At 41.6% G+C, this 25323-nt stretch overlaps 2 protein-coding genes across 2 annotated transcripts in view; one reads left to right on the forward strand and one right to left on the reverse strand.

Annotated features, from left to right (window-relative positions):
- dennd10 (DENN domain containing 10) overlaps nucleotides 1-10152 on the forward strand; it is a 68946-nt gene extending 58794 nt beyond the window's left edge. The window contains exons 8-10 of the mRNA XM_084321584.1: nucleotides 5258-5365; nucleotides 6558-6652; nucleotides 8078-10152. Of these exons, the coding sequence (XP_084177710.1) occupies nucleotides 5258-5365; nucleotides 6558-6652; nucleotides 8078-8245 (371 nt within the window). The 3' untranslated portion in view covers nucleotides 8246-10152. The remainder of the gene's footprint in view (nucleotides 1-5257; nucleotides 5366-6557; nucleotides 6653-8077) is intronic.
- Nucleotides 10153-10178: 26 nt separating this feature from the next.
- On the reverse strand, nucleotides 10179-25292 carry sfxn4 (sideroflexin 4). The gene is made up of 14 exons (XM_084321585.1): nucleotides 25116-25292; nucleotides 24926-24991; nucleotides 24033-24089; nucleotides 23915-23941; nucleotides 22710-22764; nucleotides 22531-22556; nucleotides 22363-22416; nucleotides 22185-22247; nucleotides 17392-17460; nucleotides 17114-17204; nucleotides 16531-16646; nucleotides 16351-16436; nucleotides 14227-14344; nucleotides 10179-10542 (listed from the first exon to the last, which is right to left on the reverse strand). Exons 1-14 carry the CDS (start codon nucleotides 25152-25154, stop codon nucleotides 10465-10467), a joined length of 945 nt encoding a protein of 314 aa, XP_084177711.1. The 5' UTR covers nucleotides 25155-25292; the 3' UTR covers nucleotides 10179-10464.
- Nucleotides 25293-25323: the final 31 nt, after the last annotated feature.

A 25323-nucleotide genomic window follows, 5' to 3' on the forward strand; every position in this document is an offset into this window, starting at 1 on the left:
GTTTGGGGATTAATGATCCCCAATATACTTGTTAGTATTTTCTCAAACAAACTGTTTACAATTACCTTAACCTTACTGTTTAGCCTAATTTCCTCAGAGCCAAACCTTTCCAGAATCCTTCTGACTCATTTTCCATATTTGTTAGTATCAATTGCTTTCAACACCCACATTAGCTCCCTCCTCCACTGACCGACTATGAATCCATTTTTGTTTACACAGTTCTCTATTCACTCACACCGTTTAACAATTTCCACTCATTTGCCGGTTATACACAATGTATCAGTTATATCAATTTCACTTCAGTCTAGGTCCGTCCCTTTATACAAAAAGATGATCGTACCAATTACCAGGTTTAGACTATACTTATGTGTTTTTTAACCAAATGTGTCTGTTTTGTGCAATTCACTCTGAAAGAAAAGACCTTACATTGCATTTACTATCTAAACATTTCTAAAAAAGGAGAGAGCTCAGCTAATGAAAAATGAAAAATTAATATGTACACGCCCTCTCCAAGGCCTATCAGTTACACTATCCCTTCTTTCGCCTATGTATACCGTTTAGGCTTCTGGATGACTCGTTTTGGTCGAGTATCTTGTTCCGGGCTTGTGCTAAGCACTGGTTCCTCCGGTTCTTCTGGTACCTTCTCCAAGTCCACAGAGGAGAAATTATTATGTTCCAATTCATAATCTCCTCTGTCTGGTTCCTGTAAAAAACACACACCCACACACTTATAATTTGTTCCTCAACGTTATATAGACGGGTCATGTTTTGTAAACTAACGTTATGTTTAGAATGGAATGAATACATGGGTCGGGAAAGATAGTTAGCTCAAAGCTAATCCGGCCTGTTTAACCACTAGCTTCTGTTAGCTAATGAAGGCTAATGCTGGCTGAGCAAGGAAACTAACAGTAAACGTTTTTACATGAAATACAGCCCAAAAACCCTGCTGACAAACGTTTGCTTATTAAATACATTCTATACTATAATAATACAAACGTTTCATTGCCTCTCTGTGACGACAAAGTTGTTTAAATAAGGGGAGAAAAGTAGCTAAACCCAATGTATTTGGATGGGACAGGAAGTACCATTCGCAACCGGAAGTCAGCCGGAAGTGCCTACTTTCAGGTTGTGCAAGTGGAGAATTGCTTAGCTCAAGAGCGCACCCGGCCATTAATAGAGACCCGGCTTGTATTTGAATACCGGTCACTATTAGAGGAATTACGGTATTCAAGACAAGCTCACACACAAAATCCAAAATCAACGACAGAAAAAAAGGAATAGGCTGAAGCACATGCTTATTTTTGCCTATCCTTTACAAATTCTCAAAAACTAAATATATTTTAATATAAGAAAGAAAAACAAAAAATATGCTGCAAGATATAATTTTACTAGTATAATTTACATCAGTTTTTATCCATATACACACATTGGGCGTAGAAAATAGATCGACATCCCCAGGGTTCGCACATGGTCCTTGAAGTGCTTAACACTTTCAGTGCCCAGCAGGGGGCGCACATTTAGTGCTTGAATGCCCACCATCCACTGCAATGTTAGCATTAATATCGCCTAATCTATGTTTTAAATTATGGCTATGTGTCTAATCTGCCCGTCGCATTATCAATGACCCATTTCCAGTCAACATTGTCGAAGCGGATTGTTTTTTTATCGGTTCATTGCCGTTTTATAGCATTTTGAAAAGCCCTCGTTTTCACGGAAAAAAGAAGAGATTCCATGATAATCGCCCTTACTGTAATATTCTAGAACGTTGTCATTTTTCGGCCTATTTATGAATCGTTTTCAAATAAACGCTAGATTATCGATAGTATGTGTACGTGTGCACGCTGGTGCCGCACGCTGAAAATCGATTCTCTCAGTTCCTGATCGCTCTTACAGTCAAACAGCCATATCACATTATAGGGGAAAAGCTTATATATCTGTGAAAACGGGTCTGATTATCCTAAGACTGGTAAAATAGATTCCTTACCTGAGATCAGATGGTATCCAAATGGATTATTCCAATTCCTGATAGCCATTCCAAAAATCGATCCTTTTATTGATCCCACACATATACTGTAAAACACAGTAACCACGCTGTGCTGAGGGTCCAGCATGAAGCTGATCGACGCCGGTTGCGTGCGTGAGAAGTCAAATGTGGAGTCCGGGTTTTTTTTTCTCATGCATTTTCATTGAGTCCAATCCAAAAGGGTGAATTACCATCTGGGAGACGATAGGGGGGCGCTTTTTTCACATCTGAGCGCCTGGGGTGGCTGATTTACCAACGGTAGACACGGTTGATGAAATATGAATTCAGATCGCTAATAAAAAAAAACGAGAAAACGAATATTCTCGTTATGGGCATTCAACCCGCGGGGGGTAAACCCGAAATATCTCGGTTTGGGCATTCAAAGTGTTAAAGTGCTTGATGATTTTTTACCAAAAAAAGTCAAGGCCTGGAATTCCTTGAAAACAACACATTTTTTAACAAGGGCTCGAACCCAGCGTATCCTGCGTTAGTGGCGAGCGCCTTGCCCACTGCGCCAATCAGCCGCCCTCTTTTTATTTTTTTAATTTAAAGTGTAACTAATTGAATTGGTTTTAAGCCATAAATATTGGATCCGAGGGCGGCTAGGTGGTGTAGTGGGCAAGGCACTCGCCACCAGTGTGGAGACGCTAGGATTCGCGTGTTCGAATCCAGCTCTCCACATTGTTTTCAGTTTAGCTGGTCGTCCGCAGTAATACACATTGGCCGTATTACGGGGAGGGAAAACTGAAGGGTGGGGATCGAACGTTGTGAACAAGCGACTCCTACAAGTCGGTTGGTGCGCCTGCGCAGTAGAATCAGGAAGTGTCTGGGGCAGCGTGAGCCTCCCACGCGTTACTCCTCGACACTGAGAGATCGAGCTGCGCAGGTGAAAAGATGCGACTGCTGTTACCTCAAGTACCGGAGGGGACTTGTGCTATGTATGACTTAGTCCACATTGCAGCCGGCTTGTGGGAGGCAAGAAACAGCGTTCGTGACAGGGGAGGGTGGAATTGGATGATACAAAATTGGGATGGGAGAAAATATAGAAAAATGGGAGAAAAAGTGGATAAAAAAAAAGAAAAATGGATCCGATTACCTTTTTCAAAAAAAAAAAAACGCATTTACAAGTGAATTGTATCATTTTAAAATGAAAAATAGTGATTGGAAAAGTACTTGAAAGTCCTTGAATTTCATTTAGCAATATCTGTGGAAACCCTGCATCCCTTATTGATTCAGTTCTCTCATGCAGGGGAGGAGTATGTTCAGTCCTTGAGTAGGGTTGCCACGGTGATGTGGAACTTCCCATGACTAATAAACGCACGTCACCGAACATTTTACAAAATGACGCCCGATATCTGTAGAGAGCTTACTTTGATCTTTAACGTTACGCGGCTACAGTGATCCACGGTGTCTGTCCGTCTACGTCTGTTTTTAATACATTTTCAATGAGGAGTATCCATTTGTTGCACAGTCAGATTTGACGTATAAATCAACCTAAAAGTGAAACCTAAATAATAGCTGCTGTCCATGCAGACAACGTTCAGTTCATTATGTTGTCTGACTTACACTTGATAAACACGTTTCGTAATTAACAAATTAGCGTTTTTATTTATTTGAATGTGGGCACTGATATGTGAAAATGTATACTAAATGGGTTTTATTTCTATTGAAAAGAAAAGCATACAGCGTGGGGAGGGTTCGCACAATGCGACCTGGAACTTTCAGCTGGCCCCCAGACCAAATTCGCTTATCAATTCATTTTGGCCCACTGCCTCTCCTGGCCACAATTCAACTGGCCAACTGGCCTGTGATACAAATCAAACGCACCTCCATCTCACTGCGCTTTTAGTGAATAGCATAACCCTGCCTTTGGGGGTCATTGGAGGAGGACCCAGTATTTAGCCTTCCGTTGTACATGTTTTTATTTACTTTCACTTTTAAAAGCTCATCAGTCATCTGTTTCCACTCGACTCAAGCCCTGGTATCATTCGGTTGCATCCAATTTGACTTGATCAAGTTAATTATCGTACATTTGTCATACCTATTCTGAAATCAAAACCGTGGAAAATGGTTGGTTTTGTACAGGGTAAGTGAAAGCTATGGTTGAGAGAGAGATGCAGAGGTGAGAGTTTTGTGTGTGTGTTTTCCACTTAGTTCTCCAAGTCAAGGGCTAGTTTAACCAGTTTAGTTTGTGCTAATCTGGCCTCTTGTGGTTGAATAACTAATTAAAACCTAATGGGTATTAATCTCTTGCAAATTCATCATTAACTTTAATAAATTTCACACATACATACTCTGAAATCAAAGCCGTGGAAATAATTCGCTTTTGCGTGAGACCGGTGAGGAGTGAATGTTTTGTGTGCATGCAATAACATTTTTATTTCAACTCGTGAGACACTGAGGTTACCCTCATTTACAGCGACGATGAGCTTACAGAACAAGACATAGGGCTACAAAAAATGGATTGCACAGAGCAAGTTGCACCCTTACTTACAATTCAGGGGTCTGCATCCCCTTAACAATTGTGTGTATTGAGCCGTACTGTATTGTACCCATTCTGCAATCTGTTAATAAAATTTGCATCCAATCAATCACCATATCAGCAATTTCATACATATAGGCACAATACATAAGAATAAACAATAAAAGAAATCAACTAAGAAAGTTACAAGTCGACACACAGTGGTCGGAGATTATACTTTTAAATGCAGCAAGAGATGGAAGAACCTCCAGCTTCAGAGTCGGCATCAAAGGAAAAAGAAGTGTTTCCTAGTTCAGAGAGCAAACTAGAGGAACCCTAAGACCACATTATTATTACGTGTTCGGCCCACAGAACCTGTGTTTTTCATTTCGTCCGCCTTGGTCCTTTGAGTTGGACACCACTGCTCAGCTGTGCGTCTTGACCTCACGCCAGCACACATAACCTGAAAGCCTGTAGGGAAACGCAGCAGAGTTATGCATCGCATTCCCCATTTTAACCCTTTCACTACCACACTATAGATGGTTAACCCTTCACTACCACACTACAGGTTATGGTAGTGAAAGGGTTAACATTCTGTATTGTCGCAGTGGAGGGGTTAACCCTTTGGTGGTGTGGTAGTGAAAGGGTTAAAGAGAACCGGCTTGATGATCCTCCTCTCGCCTACTCTACGTCTGCACGGCGATCCTCAAGACTCTGCATAGCGCTGGTAGAAGTGAATCATTGAGGTGCTAATATGTTCATTTCCTTCTTAGGATATGTGGCAGGATTTGTGGACCCAGAAGTGAGCAGCAGACCGGACCTGTTCGATGTGTTCGTGAACCTCCCAGACGGCGTCATCACCGTCTCTCAGGGCGCCAAAGGTTGGTGTCTTGTGTTCTATGTATATGTGAACCTCCCAGACAGCGTCATCACCGTCTCTCGGAGCGCCAAAGGTTGGTGTCTTGTGTTCGATGTGTATGTGAACCTCCCAGACAGCGTCATCATCACCGTCTCTCAGAGCGCCAAAGGTTGGTGTCTTGTATTCTATGTATATGTGAACCTCCCAGACAGCGTCATCACCGTCTCTCGGAGCGCCAAAGGTTGGTGTCTTGTGTTCGATGTGTATGTGAACCTCCCAGACAGCGTCATCATCACCGTCTCTCGGAGCGCCAAAGGTTGGTGTCTTGTATTTGCTTTGAGAAAATGTGAACGTTTTCTAACCAGGTTTTGGGGTTATTTCACTTTCAAGTTGTATCAATTTAAGATGAGATAAGGTATTCCTTTATTGATCCTTATTGATCATGTGTTACTGTCGTGTGAAGCAACACACAAGGTGTTAATAGCAACAGTGTCATTTTTCAACACATATGTATGTGTTTAGTTAAAGGGCCACTCCACCAAAAAAATAAACAATGCTGATTTATTTTGATCTCGCACACGTCCAAAAACAGTTTTGCACATTCATTTAGTTTTGACAGTTATTGAGAGTAAATTAGTTTGAATATGGCCACCAGTGATGTCATCGGGACAGGGGCACTGAATTCTTGTGTTGTGTTAATTACAGCTCAATGAAATTACAAGGTAGTAGTCCCTATAAGACAAGGTATTAAAAAATGTTTGTATCATTTCATGGTGCTGTAATTAACACAATGATTCAATGTCCCTGATGACATCCCTGGTGGCCATAGTCAAACTAATTTACTCTCAATAACTGTCAAATTAAATTAATTTGTGCAAAACCAACTTGTTTTTGGATGTATGAGATTATATGCAAAATAAATCGACATTGCGTTTTGGTGAAATGCCCTTTTAAGGTATTTTTTTTTTAGATTGTATAATTTCTTCAGATATTTAGAAGTTCAGATATTAAAAAATACATTTGGTGTTCAAGGGTCGTCCTGTCCAACATATGAACAAATAATTGAGAATGATTGTTTTATCATCAGCCAATAAAATACATTTTCTGTTTTTACATTTAGAATTTATTGAATGGAAAGTGAGTTTCAAAGAAAGCGTGTAATCCTGAGAAAGTAGGCCAGCGTTTGTCTGAAATCCCCTGTAATCCCATCACAGAGGCCATGGCTATGGGGAAGTTGCACAAGGAAATTGGACACTTAATAATCCAGTCTGCGGAGGACGCTGATAAAACAGATGGTCAGGTAATCAAGGTGAGAATGAAATGTTCGTGATTTCAATTAGGTCAACGAAAACGTATCGCCGGTTTAAGTAGGGTTGCATGATACACAGATACTGGAAAGGTATCGCGATACCCATCCGTTAAACACGGTCCTACATTTTATTAGTATCACTACTTTTAGTATAGTGTTGCATATTTGTATTTTATGGTGGTTTTTGTTCTTGATTTATTGTGACGTTTCTTCTTGACTTCTTTAAAGTCAAGTCCATGGGGGCATTACCTTGTGATCTCGGGCTTTACAAATAAATGTTATTTGATTTCGAATATATTGTTGAATATAGAGTACATTTTTGTTTTCCAAAAGTGAGGAATGGGAGGGGCTGAGCCCAAAACCCTCTCTGTCTCTCTTATACGTGTGTGTATATATATATATATATACTAGGGACGATATCGGCATTAAAATGTGATATCGGAAAATATCGGTATCGGTTTTCAAAAAACAAATATATATATATTTCTTTTACATTTCTATACCCTTTATTTACCCAGGCAAGCAAGTAAGAACAAATTTTTTTTTATCCACTTTTTCTCCCATTTTCTATATTTTCTCCCATCCCAATTTCGTATCATCCAATTCAACCCTCCCCTGTCACGAACGCTGTTTCTTGCCTCCCACAAGCCGGCTGCAATGTGGACTAAGTCATACATAGCACAAGTCCCCTCCGGTACTTGAGGTAACAGCAGTCGCATCTTTTCACCTGCGCAGCTCGATCTCTCAGTGGCGAGGAGTAACGCGTGGGAGGGGCTCACGCTGCCCCCGACACTTCCTGATTCTACTGCGCAGGCGCACCAACCGACCTGTAGGAGTCGCTGTCCACAACGCCCGATCCCCACCCATCAGTTTCCCACCCCCTAATACGGCCAATGTGTATTAGTATGAACGACCAGCTAAACTGAAAGCAATGTGGAGCGCTGGGCTCGAACAGGCGAGCCCAGCGTCTCCGCATTCGTGGCGAGCGCCTTGCCCACTATGCCACGTAGCCGCCCCTCCAAGTAAGAACAAATTCTTATTTTATTTATTGTCAAAAGTATGCATAATGTTGTGTTAATTCCACAACAAGAGATATGTAATGTTAATTACCTGAAATTATTCCATTTTTTTGGGGGGAAACCCTGCATATATCGGTATCGGTTGATATCGGAAATTAAGAGTTGGACAATATCGGTATCGGTAAAAAAGCCAATCGAGCATCCCTAATATATACCATTACTTTTCCTGATGTTTTAGGTTTTTACCGTGGTATCGTTTTAGAACTGGCATCGTGATACTTAGGCTGGTAACGCTATCGAAGTCAAAATGTCGGTATCGTGACAACACTAGTTTAACACTAGTTGTATGTAACATGTTGCAATCGCGTATCGCACACACCACTGAAAGCCAGCGTTTGTCGTCCAGGACATTTCTGTGAAGACGAGGGAGATTCTCACCAACCTGATGGCCCTGGCTGACGAGTGCGACAACGGCAAGATCACCCTGGAGGTTCTAAAGGAGCGTCACTTCCCCCCGGCCACGGAGAACTTCCTGTTTCACCTGGCAGCTGCCGAGCAGCTCTTACGGATATAAGCCAAGCCTTCTGCGCAAAACACTGCAGGGCGTAACTCTACTCTCGACCGCATGGACATCTCCCATGCTATTGTGTAAATGTGACAGTAAGCACTATGTACTGTACTTAAAGGCCTATGTATACTTTTAATGGATAATTCAGATTACTTTCAATCTATCGCATGGCATCGTACATTATCGATTCGGACTAGGATCTTGTCTGTCGGAGCCGACGTTGAGCGTCCTGAAAAAGACAACTCACTCATTTGTGTCTCAGTAGACGAGACTTTGTAATTGTTGCTGCCAGACGATAGAAAAGTGGGGTCTAGGTTAAAAATGAATTATCCATTGAAGTGAATGGTGTACATGATACGCAGATGACACACACGGCTACCTTAATGCAACAAACCAGTATCGCCATCATCAAAGTCAATTTGAATGTTTTTCTTTTTACATGTCTGATTTATACGGTATGTGACTAATACTACCTTCTGACTAGGGCTGGGCAATATAGATATTTCTCATTTATTTTCTCAGCGTGGTCATATCGTTTTCTTTTTAATGATATTCTTGTGAATCGTGATACACAATTGTGTCGTTTACCTGGATAATAAGAATACATATTAAGCCGAATGTCTTTCAAAGTAATGACAAGATATTTGAGAACATTAACTGAAGATTAGTTTGATTCTGTATCATATTTCGTTACCATGCAGTCTAATATGATGAACATCAATTGCATTATTTAACATGAGCAGATATTGTAATATATTTATTGAAAGAATAAATATTCTAAGTATCATGATATATATATATATCCCCCCCCCCCCATATCGCCCAGCCCTACATCCAACAACCAAACCTGAGAATATCTTGTTTTTAGAGTAAGTCAATAATAGCCGTTGTTGTCGGCAGCTCGGCGAAAAGGGTCCAAAGCGCCATCATTTAGTCTGGCAAGTTGAGAAACAGTGACCGACAGCTAGACCCCATTGGCCATTTTATTCTTTTGTCACGCTCAAGTTGCCATTCCCCCCCCCACCCCGTTCGCAAAGAAATCCCAACCTGCGTGTGACATAAGAGCAAAATGGCCACCATGTGAATATGGTCAATTGCTAGCCATCTACAGTAACTCTTGGCTGGGAAGCCAAGCAGGTGAGTTAACCCTTTCACTACCACACTACAAGGTTAACCTTCTGTAGTGTGGTAGTGAAAGGTTAACCTTCTGTAATGTGGTTAGCACAGATATGGGATGGACTAGGACTCGATGACATCAGTCCAGGAGGCTGCCATCTTTATGAACCTATAGTCCAGTCCCCATATGTTAACTGTATTCAGTGTCTTAATGGTGGTTGAAAGTATATTTATGTAACTAGCATAGGAATATGATGTTTATAAAAACTATATGGATAATTTATACAAATTCTAAGTGGTTATCAGATTGTAAAACTAACCTCAGAACAGATGGGCATTCTATTATCAATTTACAAATGACAAGGATTTATTGTCAATCCTTCCAACAGTGTCCGGTTTTGTATTTACTAATGAGTATAGTGCCACCTACAACTGTACAATGCAATGCAAGTCATTTATGTCAAACTTAGTGTTTTTTACATTTTTGCTATGATGCTATTCTTCTTTTTACCATACAATTTTCACTAACAGATATGTTGATAAAGGCTGGAGCTGTTCTTCATATGTTGCTGGTCAAATAATCATAATTTACAAATAATTGTGTTCACTGTACCGGTATTAGTGTATTATGTAAAACATGTTTATGCTGTTTTACTATGAAGCAGATTATCCACATTGCTAAAAGGATGTTTGCGTGCCTAAAATATTTCAGACAAGACACTCATGTGAAATTCTAATGAATGTATAGTCATTAATTGATTTAAATCAATCATTTACGGTTCCTATTAAATAAATGATTTATTATCAAAACTTGTGTTCAATTTTGTTTTTAATGCAAATAAATAATATTAAATAATCACAATAATATTGTCAAGCATGAAAACTAGACGTTGCTAGACGAATGATCGGGCATCTCATCTTCATGATGGACGTCACGGTTCCATATATAAAAGGATGTTGTCATTCATTATGTTGGTTTGCAAATGATGCACATTAGAGAACAAGCATCTGGCTGTAGTCCTAAAGCAGCTTGTCATGCTGTTCCTATTTTTTGTGTGGGCTTGTGTGGAGTTGTGTGGGCTTGGCGTTTCCAGTGGACCCAGTGCCGCTCACAGTCCCCTGTGGTAGAACAGCTGGCCGTCGACGGCTGCAGCCTGCAGGTCCTTCTCCAGCTTGTGCTTCTTGATCTGGGAAACAGGGGTTCAGATGCTTAGGTTCACACTGCAGGCCTTAGTGCTCAATTCTGATTTATTGCTTTACTATACATTATATTTCAGTGGTTTAAGTGGTTCTGGGACAGGTATAGAGAACTGGTTCTGGGACAGGTATAGAGAAGTGGTTCTGGGACAGGCTTAGAGAACTGGTTCTGGGACAGGCTTAGAGAAGTGGTTCTGGGACCGGCTTAGAGAAGTGGTTCTGGGACAGGTATAGAGAAGTGGTTCTGGGACAGGTATAGAGACGTGGTTCTGGGACAGGCTTAGAGAACTGGTTCTGGGACAGGCTTAGAGAAGTGGTTCTGGGACCGGCTTAGAGAAGTGGTTCTGGGACAGGTATAGAGAAGTGGTTCTGGGACAGGCTTAGAGAACTGGTTCTGGGACAGGCTTAGAGAAGTGGTTCTGGGACCGGCTTAGAGAAGTGGTTCTGGGACAGGTATAGAGAAGTGGTTCTGGGACAGGTATAGAGAAGTGGTTCTGGGACCGGCTTAGAGAAGTGGTTCTGGGACCGGCTTAGAGAAGTGGTTCTGGGACAGGCTTAGAGAAGTGGTTCTGGGACAGGCTTAGAGAAGTGGTTCTGGGACAGGCTTAGAGAAGTGGTTCTGGGACAGGCTTAGGGAAGTGGTTCTGGGACAGGCTTAGAGAAGTGGTTCTGGGACAGGCTTAGGGAAGTGGTTCTGGGACAGGCTTAGAGAAGTGGTTCTGGGACAGGCTTAGAGAAGTGGTTCTGGGACAGGCTTAGAGAAGTGGTTCTGGGACAGGCTTAGGGAAGTGGTTCTGGGACAGGCTTAGATAAGTGGTTCTGGGACAGGCTTAGATAAGTGGTTCTGGGACAGGTATAGAGAAGTGGTTCTGGGACAGGCTTAGAGAAGTGGTTCTGGGACAGGCTTAGAGAAGTGGTTCTGGGACAGGCTTAGAGAACTGGTTCTGGGACAGGCAAGGGTGTAGGTTTGGTTTTAACATGGGGGGGGGGGGGCAATCTTTTCAACCTCATCTTTTCAAGGTAATGGATGATTTCGGCAATCTATCGGGATTTAAGATAAACTGGCCAAAATCGGCCTTCCTTCCACTTAATGTGACTGCGAAGGCTACCTCACTCCCAGTAAATATACCAATGGTAGAACACTTTAGATGTCTTGGAGTTGAGATATTTCCCACAATCTGCCAAACGGTGAAGTACAATTATACCGGATTCCTAGACAAACGACTTCGGCAGGTGGTCAAAACTAAAAAAACTCAGTACAGGCCCGAGCATCAATAGTTAAGATGGATGTTCTGCCTAGAATCAACTTTTTCAGTTCAATGTTGCCGTTACCCCCCCCCCCCTGTTGGTTACTGGAAAAAATTACAATCCGCCGCATATAAATTTATTTGGAACAATAAACCTCCATGAATAAAAAGATCCACTGCACAGAGAAATAAAGCCGACGGGGGTTTAGCATTCCCAGACTTCAGCTACTATTTTAAAGCGTTCTCTTTAAGACCACTGATCACCTGGTTTGATTCTCAAGCATCTGTATCCTGGAGACCATTAGAGGAGAACATAGTGGCACCACATAGACTGCAGGATGTAGTATATACACCAACTTATCAATTAAGCAATGCAACTTGAAATTTGGCCCTCTTATTACACATGTGATTCGGATATGGCGTGACACACAGAAAAGATTTACTAACCAACATAAATGGCATAGTCATTCTCTCCTATTTAATAACAATTCACTCCTTATTGCACAACAACCTATCGGATTCACCAAATGGGAAAAGAAGGGCATACATACATTGGGGGATGTTTTCAACAATCAGGGTTTTTGCAGCTTTAAAGATATATTTAACAAATTTAACCTCACCAAATCCACTTTTTATTTCTATCTACAATTAAAAGCAGCTTTAAAGGCTCATGGAGTTCCATTAAAGGTGCCACTTGAACACCACAGATATCACATTTTATGAAAAGGAGACATCGAGAGGCTTCGTATCTGAGTTTTATCGTCACTTACTTATGTCCTCATATGAGGTCCTTCCTCTAGACTTAGTCTGGAGGAAGGATATACCAAACTTGGAAGTAGATTTTGATTGGGATGAAGTTTGGGCAAACGTATGGCTTTCATCACGCAACCCGGATCATCAACAGATTAATCTTAATTTTATTCATAGGATTTACTTAACTCCTAGACGTTTGTACCTAATGGGGCTTAAACAAGACTCTCGATACTCCTTATGTTTAAACGGTGATATTGGTACATTTATGCATATGTATTGGGAATGCTCTCCGGTTAAGACATTCTGGGAAGAAGTAACCACGCAATTATCAGAATTTTTATCTCTGACCATACCTGTACTGCCTTCTGTCTTGATGTTGAATGATGTTTCTCAGTTAGCAGCCTCCATACAGGTAAAGAGAATAATTTTGTCTGGTCTCACGGCTAAAAAGCTGATAGCATCACGCTGGATTCAACCGGATAAAATGTGCCGGAAGGTATGGGTTCTTACCTATCTCGATGTGATTTATCTAGACTGAGATATCTACCGCAAGAATTTTAGGTGTTAGTGAAGCCAGCATAGCAATCTGGTTAGAGGTGGTGGAGAGGATAAAGGTTAGCATATGAATTTGTAATTCCTGGTGTTCAACGGAATAATGGATGGATTGTCCAAGAGGGGGTCCTGAAGGGGGGGGGGGGGGGGGAGCGAGCAAGAGCATAGGTATTGTATTGCATTTATTATGGGTAAATCTTTTAATCTACATTTATTTTGATTTAAGTACTGGACTGTCATTGTCATTATTGTGTCAATCATAGTCCTGTGATTTATTGTGGTTTTCCATTGTTTATGTATCGTGTGTCTGGTTTTATGTAAAAAAAAAAAAAAAAAAGGGGAAAAATAAAAAACATTTGACACCTTTATTTTTTACCTCTTTCGGAGATTGTCTTTTTTCACATTAGCTATTTTTATTTTTTTTTGATAAATGTACCTCTTCTCAATATTGAGGGGGACATGTCCTCTGGAACCCCTCTGGGGACAGGTATAGAGAAGTGCTGTCAGGTTCTACCTTTAATCTATACCCGTCCCAAAACCACTCATCTGTACCTGTCCCAGAAGAACCACCCCTCTGCTGATCAGACGAGACATTCACCCACACCGCCCAGAATAACCACCCCTCTGCTGATCAGACGAGACATTCACCCACACCGCCCAGAATAACCACCCCTCTGCTGATCAGACGAGACATTCACCCACACCGCCCAGAAGAACCACCCCTCTGCTGATCAGACGAGACATTCACCCACACCGCCCAGAAGAACCACCCCTCTGCTGATCAGACGAGACATTCACCCACACCGCCCAGAAAAACCACCCCTCTGCTGATCAGACGAGACATTCACCCACACCGGAATAACCACCCCTCTGCTGATCAGACGAGACATTCACCCACACCGCCCAGAAGAACCACCCCTCTGCTGATCAGACTAGACATTCACCCACACCGCCCAGAATAACCACCCCTCTGCTGATCAGACGAGACATTCACCCACACCGCCCAGAATAACCACCCCTCTGATGATCAGACGAGACATTCACCCTCAACCTCCAGGCTGACGGAACAGGGGGAAAGTATGGAAAATATGAGATTCCTCACTCGGGAAGCCTAAGTCTCACCGTTCCCAGTTGCGGAAAGAGACTGAATGAGACGGGGATCATCAGGCCCAGGATCAGCGCTGCGCTCATGTGGCGCAGAGGAGCGGCCAGCAGGGGGTTCCTCTGCAACACTCTGGTCCTGCAGCCAGCGCACGTTTGGAAAACAGTTAGTGTTTCAGTTGGGACTGCTCGCGCTTTCCCTTGGCTTCAGGTAGGGGTGAACATTCTGCTAACAAGCCGAAGGAAGGAAACAGGACATTATGTAGACTCCCCCCCCCACACACACACACACACAATATGGTGGAGAAACTTTAGGAGCCATATGTAAGTTTCAGTAGTCTCCATTGTTTATGGTAGTGTTAGTTGTAGGAGCCATATGTTAGTTTCTTTTTTTTTTATCCACTTTTTTTCTCCTTCTATTTTTCTCCCATCCCAATTCCACTGTGCCAATTCTTCCCTCCCCTGTCTTGAACGTTGCTCGCATATGCCCCCCACTGGCCGGTTGTAGGGAGGATAGAAGCCTTGCATCACGTGTCCCCTCCGATACACGAGGAGGCAGCCTGTCACATCCTCCCACCTGCCAGCGCGGACTCTCATTGGCGAGGTGTAACGTGTGGGAGGCTCACACTACCCCCGCCACTTCCTGTCTCTGCTGTGCAGGCGTCTCCAACCGACCTGTAGGAATCGCTGTCCACAACGTCCAGACTACCACCCATCGACCTCCCACCCGCTAACTCTGCCAATTGAGTTAGTATGATGGCTGGCCCAAGCCGGAGGCAACGCCGACAGCCGGAGTCGAACCCGGTGTCTCTTGCGTTGGTGACGAGCACAATGTCCGCTGCGCCACCCAGCCGCCATCATATGTTAGTTTCAGTATTCTCTATGGTTCATGGTGTTGTATGGTTAGTTGTAGGAGCCCTATATGTTAGTTTCAGTATTCTCTATGGTTCATGGTGTTGTATGGTTAGTTGTAGGAGCCCTATGTTAGTTTCAGTATTCTCTATGGTTCATGGTGTTGTATGGTTAGTTGTAGGAGCCCTTTGTTAGTTTCAGTATTCTCTATGGTTCATGGTGTTGTATGGTTAGTTGTAGGAGCCCTATGTTAGTTTCAGTATTCTCTATGGTTCATGGTGTTGTATAGTTAGGCTAGTTGTAGGAGCCCTATATGTTAGTTTCAGTATTCTCTATGGTTCATGGTGTTGTATGGTTAGTTGTAGGAGCCCTATGTTAGTTTCAGTATTCTCTATGGTTCATGGTGTTGTATGGTTAGTTGTAGGAGCCCTATGTTAGTTTCAGTATTCTCTATGGTTCATGGTGTTGTATAGTTAGGCTAGTTGTAGGAGCCCTATATGTTAGTTTCAGTATTCTCTATGGTTCATGGTGTTGTATGGTTAGTTGTAGGAGCCCTATATGTTAGTTTCAGTATTCTCTATGGTTCATGGTGTTGTATTGTTAGTTGTCCTGTCACTTTAGGTGGTGGGGGCGTGTTCACTGGGGCTTTGGTGGCAATGGTAGTATTCATATGGGATTTCATTCACCTGCAATGACACAACTAAGCATGCACACAATCTATAACTCAGTAACTGGTATGTTTTACGTGTGTTTCGTGAAGTGAAAGAATAAATAGTTTAAATGCATATTCTGGACGTGGAACTGAATTACTTTACGATGCACATCAGTGTTTATACTCTGTTGGGAGATGCATTCATAATGTTAGCTACCTTGGGGGGATGACAATTATCATTTCATCCCCCATTAACCTCCCCAGCTGTAATTACACTTAATGATGGAAATCATTGTCTATGTAATAAAAATAAAAAAAATTGTCTATGTAGAGCGGTTGTCTGGTAATCGGATGGTTCCTGGTTCGATTCCAGCTCCTCCTAGCAGTGTGTTGAAATGTTCTTGACACATAACCCCTAAATACTTCTGATGAGCAGGTCGGCACCTTGCATGGTCGCCTCCTCTGTCTGTGTGTGAATGTGAGGCATGAGTTGTAAATCGCTTTGGATAAAAGCGCTATATAAATGCAGTCCATTTACCATTTATTATGATTGCATTCTCATCAGTACGAGATACAATCCAAGATAGATCTGTTCATCACTCATCACTAATGGCAACAACACAGGAGGAGGAGGGACTCACTTCTGTGAGAGGTACACCAGTAGATTGGGAACAGCGGCGGTTGTACCCAACAGTGTTGCTCTCGCAAGCGCAGTGTCCGTCACAGCCTGACCAGAACAAGACAAAGGTCATCAGTCAAATACTGCTGAAGATAGATTTTTATCTTTATTTCTCATTTCTATTCGTTGGCTTTCCTCTTACCTTCTCTCCTGCTGCTTTGGAGATGCCTACAGCGTTGCCGTTGGAATCAAACACCTGAACTCCGTTCTCCGTCTCCTCAAACCTGACAATGAACACGTTGAAGGCTGCCAGAGCGGCTGTGGACGGTACACAACACTGTCAGAGAGGGAACACACTATAATTACACTGTAAATGAAAGTCTACACTTTATGCCTATCTATAATTATGCCAATGTTATGCTCATTTTATGCCTATGTCAATTTTATGTTTAAATCACTGCTGTGAAGCACTTTGGGTTGCAATTCTTGTATGAAAGGTGCTATACAAATAATGTTTTTTTTTTATCATTATAAAAAATATGTCTCCTAAAATAGAGTACAAGCACCTCAAAGTTGTGCAGTTAAGTAAAAGTACTTAAATTATTTCTACTCCTGCCCTTATATATAATAACACTGCCACTTGCTTTGGTAACATGTTGGAATGATAGCGTATTTTTCTACAAACAGATTAGTAATGGACCTGCCGCACTTATCCTTTCAACTCGTAACTACATAAACATCCTGATGAGAGTGAACATATCTTAAGTTTTAAAAACAGAGCTTACCTGCAAGCGGAACCGGTAATATTGACCGAAAGAATATCTGAAACGGCTGTGCGATTATGCCAAGTCGCTGTGTGACCATTTGCGGAAGTGCCTGAGAATGTGACAAGATAGGATTCTAAAACTCTCGACATACGTTTGTTTCAGTGCAGCTACAGATTCATACAATTCAATCATTCCTCAAGATTCTATTTTGGTATGAGGTGTTCACATGATTCATACAAAAGCGATAAATGTCAAACATTTGCACAGGTGTGATCACACAACTCATACATGCATACCCCTGCAACTGTTGCATATGCAACTGATCCAACGACCAGTACAGCCTGCTTCGCGGACGTCTTCTTGCCCTGATGGGATAGGGAGAGATAACGGCATGGATTATAGACACTGCAGTGGCTATTATATACAGTATATTACATACCGCTGCTGTCGGGACAAAACCTCATAACTCCAAAAACCCACCTTTTCAGCAGATGAAAAAAACTAACACAGATTTGAGGGTGAATAGAGTTAGGAGGTTTAGACAGATGATCGGTTTAATGCTTTCCCATTGTTTAAACTTTGTAAAACCCACACACACATATGGAGGATGATCTACAGAGTTGATTTATATAATAAAAAAATTCAAAAAATGGAGTTATGAGGTTTTGTCCCAATCCAATCCAATCCACTTTATTTATATAGCACATTTAAAACAACAACGTTGACCAAAGTGCTGTACAAGTCCACAAACATAGGATAAAACATAAAACATAAAAATGTAATAAAAACACATAATAAAACAGTACAATGTGTCACATAAAAAGGCCAATCTCTCAAAAACGGTTTAAAAAACAAAAGCCAGAGCAAATAAGTGTGTTTTGAGGCGTGATTTAAACACCTGCAGAGTGGGGGCCTGCCTAACATGCAGTGGCAGCTCATTCCAGAGCTTTGGGGCTGCCACTGCAAAAGCACGGTCCCCCCTAAGCTTCAGCCTGGAGTTTGGAACGGCCAAGAGGAGCTGGTCAGAGGACCTGAGGGACCTTAGAGGAACATAGGGTTCCAGCAGGTCTGAGAGTCCCGACAGCAGCGATACAGTAGTTAATACACTGAAGCAGAAGACCCTAAAGGTTATAGGAGGCAGGTTTCTGACGAGGTCACTGGTTTGATCCTTGGGAAGGGAAAGTGAATGGATATTGCTCTCTAAAGGCCTCTACATGCTACAGCAAATTCAAAGCAACTTCAACACAACATCGACAAAGCAACGGTGTTGCAGACACATTACCTTTATGCTTCTGCAAAATCAACGCGCAGCCTATGATGCAACAAAATGTACCCCGGATGTGCGGCTCGAGCGCGCCCAGCCCGCCTGAATACTTTGGGCAGCCGAAGGTGCGCACTCTAGCCATTACAAACGGATTTCCCTTCTCAACCATACATCGCTAGTATAATAATAGCCCTGTTTATGTTTGTTTTCGCTTGTGTTCTTGTATATAGTGTAATATCAACCCAGTCCATCCCCATTGTTTCCCCAATCTCCTTCCACGAATTCATCGTCATAATGCTATCCTTGTAGTCTTTAGACCCGCTATTATATAAATGTTGGTACTTTCGGACCTCCTCTGCAATACGTTCCTGCATTTGATTCATTTTAAACAAACAATTAAACAAGTGTAATGAAACAATACACTAGCTATCGAGCTCCTGTCAGAAAGTTTTCTTTTGGTCTCGAGCTCCTGTCAGAAAGTTTTCTTTTGGTCTCGAGCCAGGAACACTAGAAGTGACAGACAGCCCCGCCCCCATTCACTACCAACCAATCACTGCTACGCAATACCAACGCAACGGGTCTTTAGATTAGATTTTGGACACAGGTACGCAACGCCCAAGCAACACAGTCTACAAGACTGTCTGCAACAAGCGCGCTGAAATCGCGCCGATGTTGTGTTGAAGTTGCTTTGAATTTGCTGTAGCATGTAGAGGCCTTAAGGCTGCGGTTACATTAGGGCCAAAACTATTAGTTTGTTTCGTTTTTCAGAACGCTACGTAATGGCAGGCAAGTTAGACGTCGTTTTGTCTCCTGACCACCGAGTGATGTATATACATGTAGTACAATGCCAAAGCAGTAGGTGGCGATGTAGTTCAAACATGAAGGCCATTTTCAACCAATCAGAAAGGTTGAACGAGTCACTCCACATCCTGCTCAAAATCTCAGAAAGCCACCATCTTTAAATACCTCTCATGAGCCATTTAGCAACATAGCATTTATTTTTCAGCAAGAAAACAAAGTGCAATAAACAAACGGATACATTCACTGTGTGTTCTGCCTCATTTGTTGATGATTTGTTGATGAAACAAAACTAACATCAACACAATTGACCACCAAGAGCGGAGTTTAGTCTCACAAAAAGATCGCTGATTTTGTTAGCTTACGTGCTAACGTGATTGGGATATGCCATTATAACAGTATAGCATTGTGGCTATCGTACATTAACCTAGTAATGAATGGATGAAAACGTTATTTAACAGATTGCAGAATGGGTACAATACAATACGGCTCAATACAAACAATTGTTAAGGGGATGCAGACTGGACTGCATACTTTGGACTGGGTTCCCTATAACAATAACTTGACAACACATGATCTTAGTTTAGCCGCAGCTATAGGACGCAGCTGATATCCTGTATAGGTCCAGCCAGGGGAGAATTTGGCGTCGGTGTTTACCACTGCGCATGTGCGTTGTGCAAGAACGGCTCCGTATCAGGCTCGCGCAAATTACATGGCACTGTTGTCGACGAGTTTCCAAAACGAAAACACCCCTTCAGCGTTGCCGCTAGGAAAACACATTTTCCTGCCAAAACGGCGTTTCCTTTTAACTTGGACATGCAAACGTAATCATTCGAAAATACAACGTTGCTGTTTTTCCCCAGTGTAACCATGGCCTAAGCCCTTGAGCAAGGCACCCTGGAGCTGCTCTGTGGCCGACAGTGCAAGACTGTAGTTGTACTGGGCGTCATATGCAGATGTGCGTTGCTGATTTCAAAGCTGGTTGCACTGTGTTTTAATGACGCCACGTGCACGCACGCTCCCGGGCATAAATGTTCCCTTGCATACGCACAATGCCTAATTGCCTCTACGAATGGAATGTAACACATTTAGGGATGCACCGATATGAAAATTTGCGGCCGATACCGATTGTTCAACTAACACAATCGGCCGATACCGATATTTGTGACCAAAACAAAAATACGTTTATATATATTTTTTTTATGAAACTACTGTATATTTGTATGTCTCTAAATGTTTTGATGAATTGAAAATGGAGGACCCTTATGTAAAAAAGCCGAAAGTCTTTTTCTGATCTTCATCCTCCAGTCTGTACTGTATTGTACCCATTCTGCAATCTGTTAATAAAGTTTTCAATCAATCAATCAGACAAATGTATAGAAAAGCTTTTATTATAACCATTATAAACCATATAATAAAAAATTATATTATTGTTTATGAAAATGTGTTAGCCCTATGCTTGACTATTATTTTAGGCATGGCAACAAATAAAATAATAATAAAATTAATAAATAAAATATTAAATAAATAAATAGGCTACACGTCTCTTTGTGTTACAAATTGTGCTCACCGATAAACATAGGCCTCTTTACTTACTTAAAAAAGGAAACATCAAGAAATATGTTTATGGTATTCCATCATGCCATGTGTGTTTTTTATATATTTTATAATGCTCATGATTATTGCTGAAGTCTGAGTCATACAATACCCACTGGCTTTCATCTTCAACAGACTAACTTGACTAAAAAGACAAAGTTTATGAGTTTTAAGAGTTTAAGAGACAGCACTCACTGTATCTCTCTCAAACAAAGCTCCATGTTCTCCAGTAATATCTCCATAATCTGAGTTTGCAATGCATGTGTCGTGTCGGGTACAACAGAACAATTTTGATTGACAGTCGATTCAGCCAATTACGTGACACCGCTAGTACCCACCTCCTGCTGTTCTTCCCACCAATCGGCTAACGCTTATTCGTTTTTTACTTCCGGGAAGTCCGCCATTGATTTTGACGAGAGCTCAACAACAAAGCTAATAAAGTTAGCTCCCCGCGGCCCACGAGTAGACTACCAGCGCTCCGCAGGAGTACTAAACGAGGCATAATGATTTTACTGCAACGAATGTTATAATAAAAGCTTTTCTATACATTTGTCTGATTGAAAACTTTATTAACAGCTTGCAGAATGGGTACAATTCAGTACGGGCTCTCTGAGCAAAGGAAGGAACTGAGATATGAATGACCAACAACAATGCTATATGGTCGGGTAAATAATATGCTGATGCTATTGAACGTGTAACTATATAACGTTAATGCCACAAAACGAATGCCTTTGTTAATCATAAGTAACTTTGATGCAGTAGCGTGTGTGTGTGGGGGCAGCGTTGTGCAGGTCGCTTGACTGAAACTTTTTTCAAAGTTTGATCGTGTGGGCCAGATTGACGCGACACAAATTGATGGATATTTATCGGCTACTGCCATCGGCACATTTGAGCTTATCGGCCGACAGGCCGATGGCAGTCAACAAGGCACTTATCGGCCGATACCGATACCCGACCGATATATCGGTGCACCCCTAAACACATTTCATTCACAAGTTGTGTGAATGTATCTGAGAACGTATTTTAACACACCTGACGACCGGCGCTATTGTTATGCAAAGTAACCAGGTGGGTACTTAGCGAGTTGGCGCATCAGTCGAGTGCAGCGCATTCCTGTGTGCACGCAGCACGCGCGTGCACATCCGTGCATGTGCGTGCTTCTGCTCACAGAGCCGGTTGCACAGCGTGCAACCCCGTCCCATGAGCAATGCACCACTGGTCATAGGTGTGAATGTGGAACTAATGTGAGTGTGAAGCAACACATGCTGAGCTAAACTACCCTGGGTAGATCATGGTAAAAGAAAATAGATTAATTTAGCAATATTGCCTTTTACTGGGATGTGAATTAACAAAGGGAGCTAAATCAATGTAGATAACAGAAACAAATGTATAGGATAAAAAAGTTACAGAGACAAGGAATTAGAATTTCACCTGTTCTGCTGAAGAATTTCTGTTTGCATAGTTGAATCCAGCGCTGTAAGTATGCAGCAAGAACTGCAAGAAGGCACATTTCTCATCTCAAATGTGTGTTTTTTCCCCCACATCAGCACAAACTATTATGGAAATATGGGATTCTAATTAATATAATGAGATTAAATGAGTTTCCTACCTGCCAAAACAGAGCTGGTTTCATGAGGCTGTGCGGCAGGAGGCTGCCGATAACCTGGAAAGAAATAAACAAATCATATACTGCAAACATGAAACATTAATGTTTAACAAGAAATTAAACATGAGCATTTAGTGCGAAGTGTTAACCACCTAATGACAACACACTTACCAAGGGGACCGATACTGGTAATAATGCTGTCATAAGAATGAAAAGGTCATATTAATTTCTTAAGAACATCAGTTTTTCTGCCAGAATGTTTGTTGACATGTTGTGTGGGTGAGTCACGTTAACTTTCTGCATTGGTGAAACCAAGTGACTACTTGTGAAAAGCGTGGAACATACTGTACCTGGCGGGCGGAAGACAAGTGGGAGGACGGCACCAGAATCGGCGTGTACAGAAGACTGTGAAGACAGACACAACTCACCTTATTCACTATTATCCCTTACATTTCATTCTTAGAATACTGTTAAAACGTTGTGTGTGTCATGTGTATAAATATGTCACAACATGTACTACCATGTAAGACACGTTGTTGGTCAAGAAATCGATGAGTTTGACTACCCTTTCACTACCACTACAGAAGTGTGTTAGTGAAAGGGTTAACCCTTTGTCGTGTGGCAGTGAAAGGGTTAACCTTCTGTGTTTTGGCAGTGAAAAGGTTAACCATTTGGTAGTGTGGCAGTGAAAGGGTTAAGGGAAGATATATCTCATATATTTTTAAGTACTGATCTCAGCCATCATTAATAATTAAATTTTAATTTATTAATTATTAATTCATACTTATCAAGAAACTTCTGACACTGAATTTCCATGAGGTTAATCTTAGCAGGGACTCAAATCCATTCATCCATGGATACATTGGGTCCCATTGTGTTTAAAAATAGACCCAAGACAATAATTCAATCAGTCATTGAATTAGAAAGTTCAGAACATCTCAATGAGTAGGATATGGCACTGTAAGGTAATTTGTATAAAAAAAAACTACAAATGGCATGTTAGAAACAAGCACTAACCATTACTTCTGTTATACCTCATAACACAGACATTCACTTGTTATATCCACTGAAGTGAAAAAGGAAGGGAATTGTTTCAACTCAGATTTGTTTAGAGAACATCTACCCAGAGAGGGGGAGCGTACTGTGCCGTTTAGGTCCAGCTCCTTCAGTCAAGCCTGTTTTGCAGCCAGAACCACTCAGTTTTGGAACATCCTACCAACTGAAATAAGATAATGTGCTACCTACCACACCTTTACAAAAAAAAAACTCAAGACCTGGCTATTAACAAATCAAACATGATTTAAATCAGTTCATTGTGTATTTTGTTATTGCTTTTACGATTGTGTTGTAAAATGTTGTGTTTTACTTTTGATGCTTCTGTTTTAGGTGTATGGTTTTATAACATCTTGCCAAACGGACTACAGTTGCAAATTAGCCAGCTGGCTAAAACTGGCACATTTACAGTAATGTTGATTAATGTGTACTGTCCTTTTTAAATAAACTGAAACATATAGGCCTACACATATGCAGCTGTCTGGGTTCTCACTCAGCTCACCAGGGACAGGATCCATGCCTGTTCTGCCTAGAAGAGAGAAAGGAGATTTAGAAAAAGTATGCAAAGGATCGAGAAGGACTTTAAGTGAACTGTGTGAACAACGTGTTTTCAACTTTACATTTTCGTTCAGTTTTCCTGCGGTTCCAAGACTGGAGTGGGCTTTCTGTATTTCATCCTGGGGAGAAGAAGTGGCAGTTGAACAAACACCAGAACATTCTTAGATCATCAAAGAATGCACCGCCAATAGAATACTGTTTTTGTGTTGTATTTCCTAACTGCTAAAGCAAATCCAAGTGATATAATTCAAGTACTACTGGCCAATACAGACTAAACATTGAATCCATTACTTTTGCTAAACAATATAGACGATACGATTTGGTTAGTGGCCGAAAATGAATGATAATATTGATTGATTGAAAACTTTATTAACAGATTGCAGAATGGGTACAGTACAGTACAGCTCAATACATACAATTGTTAAGGGGATGCAGACCAGAGAAAGACTTTCGTCTTGTTTACATCAAGGTCCCCCATTTTCAATTCATCATAACATATATGACATACATGACATACAGATAGACAGTACTGCTACATCTATACATTTATGACATATCAGATTTGCAAATTATACAGTACTGTTTGTGATACAAAAGTGTCCAGAAAAGGAGTGTATATACATTTGGCGTAGAAACTGTACATTGGAGGAGGTTGGATGGGTGGGGTGGGTTGGTTGAGGGCTGTACATTGGAGGTGGGGGGGGGGGGGGGGTTGGGTAGGGGACACACACACATTTTACACTGTACATTGGAATACTGACAAAGCCTTACTTGGTAATTTACTGTACAACTGTACAACCTAATACATGTTCCTAATTAGAGAGTCTTGTGGGAAAGAATCGTTTTGCTTTGAGCTTTTTGACACATGGTTCTGGTTTTAGGTCAATGTAGATGTATGTGTGTGTGTGTGCACTCCTAAGCTTCCTAATCACAGCAGGGTTGCTTTGCTACTCACATCGGAGGCGAGCAAGGACGTTGGATCAAGAATCTTGGACCAGAGTCTTAGACGACCGAGGAATGACTGAAAAGGAAACGATACAGTTCAACATATGACCGATAATAACATTTTAAGAACTAGCTATTATGATGCATCACACGAGTATGCCATGTCTACGAATACGATGCTACAAATACAAAAACAGCACCTGCCCCTCGTTCTTCCAGTACAACAGGTTAGGATCCATTTCAACAGAAAGACGGGTTGATTGCTGTAAACTTAACGAGCTATGGTTTGCATAAATGAAATAGGTTGCCCGATATTCTTTCAATAGGCATGGTTTATTATTATGCTCATGCTTTCGAGGTCAAGCGTCAGTGATTCAAATCAGTTCCGCACTTCCTCACGTCACGTGG

Source organism: Notolepis coatsorum (assembly GCF_963971535.1).
Source record: "Notolepis coatsorum genome assembly, chromosome: 9".
In the NCBI taxonomy this organism is placed as follows: domain Eukaryota; kingdom Metazoa; phylum Chordata; class Actinopteri; order Aulopiformes; family Paralepididae; genus Notolepis; species Notolepis coatsorum.

What these genes read in the sequence shown, in the direction of transcription:
- sfxn4 (XM_084321585.1), bottom strand. Translation starts at nt 25,154, where the DNA reads ATGGATCCTAACCTGTTGTACTGGAAGAACGAGGGGCAG. An exon ending in TACCAGTATCGGTCCCCTTG is followed by an intron (nt 22,417 to 22,530) that starts GTAAGTGTGTTG and finishes ATTTCTTTCCAG; the next exon opens with GTTATCGGCAGCCTCCTGCC. An exon ending in TCTTTCCGCAACTGGGAACG is followed by an intron (nt 10,543 to 14,226) that starts GTGAGACTTAGG and finishes CCTGTTTCCCAG; the next exon opens with ATCAAGAAGCACAAGCTGGA.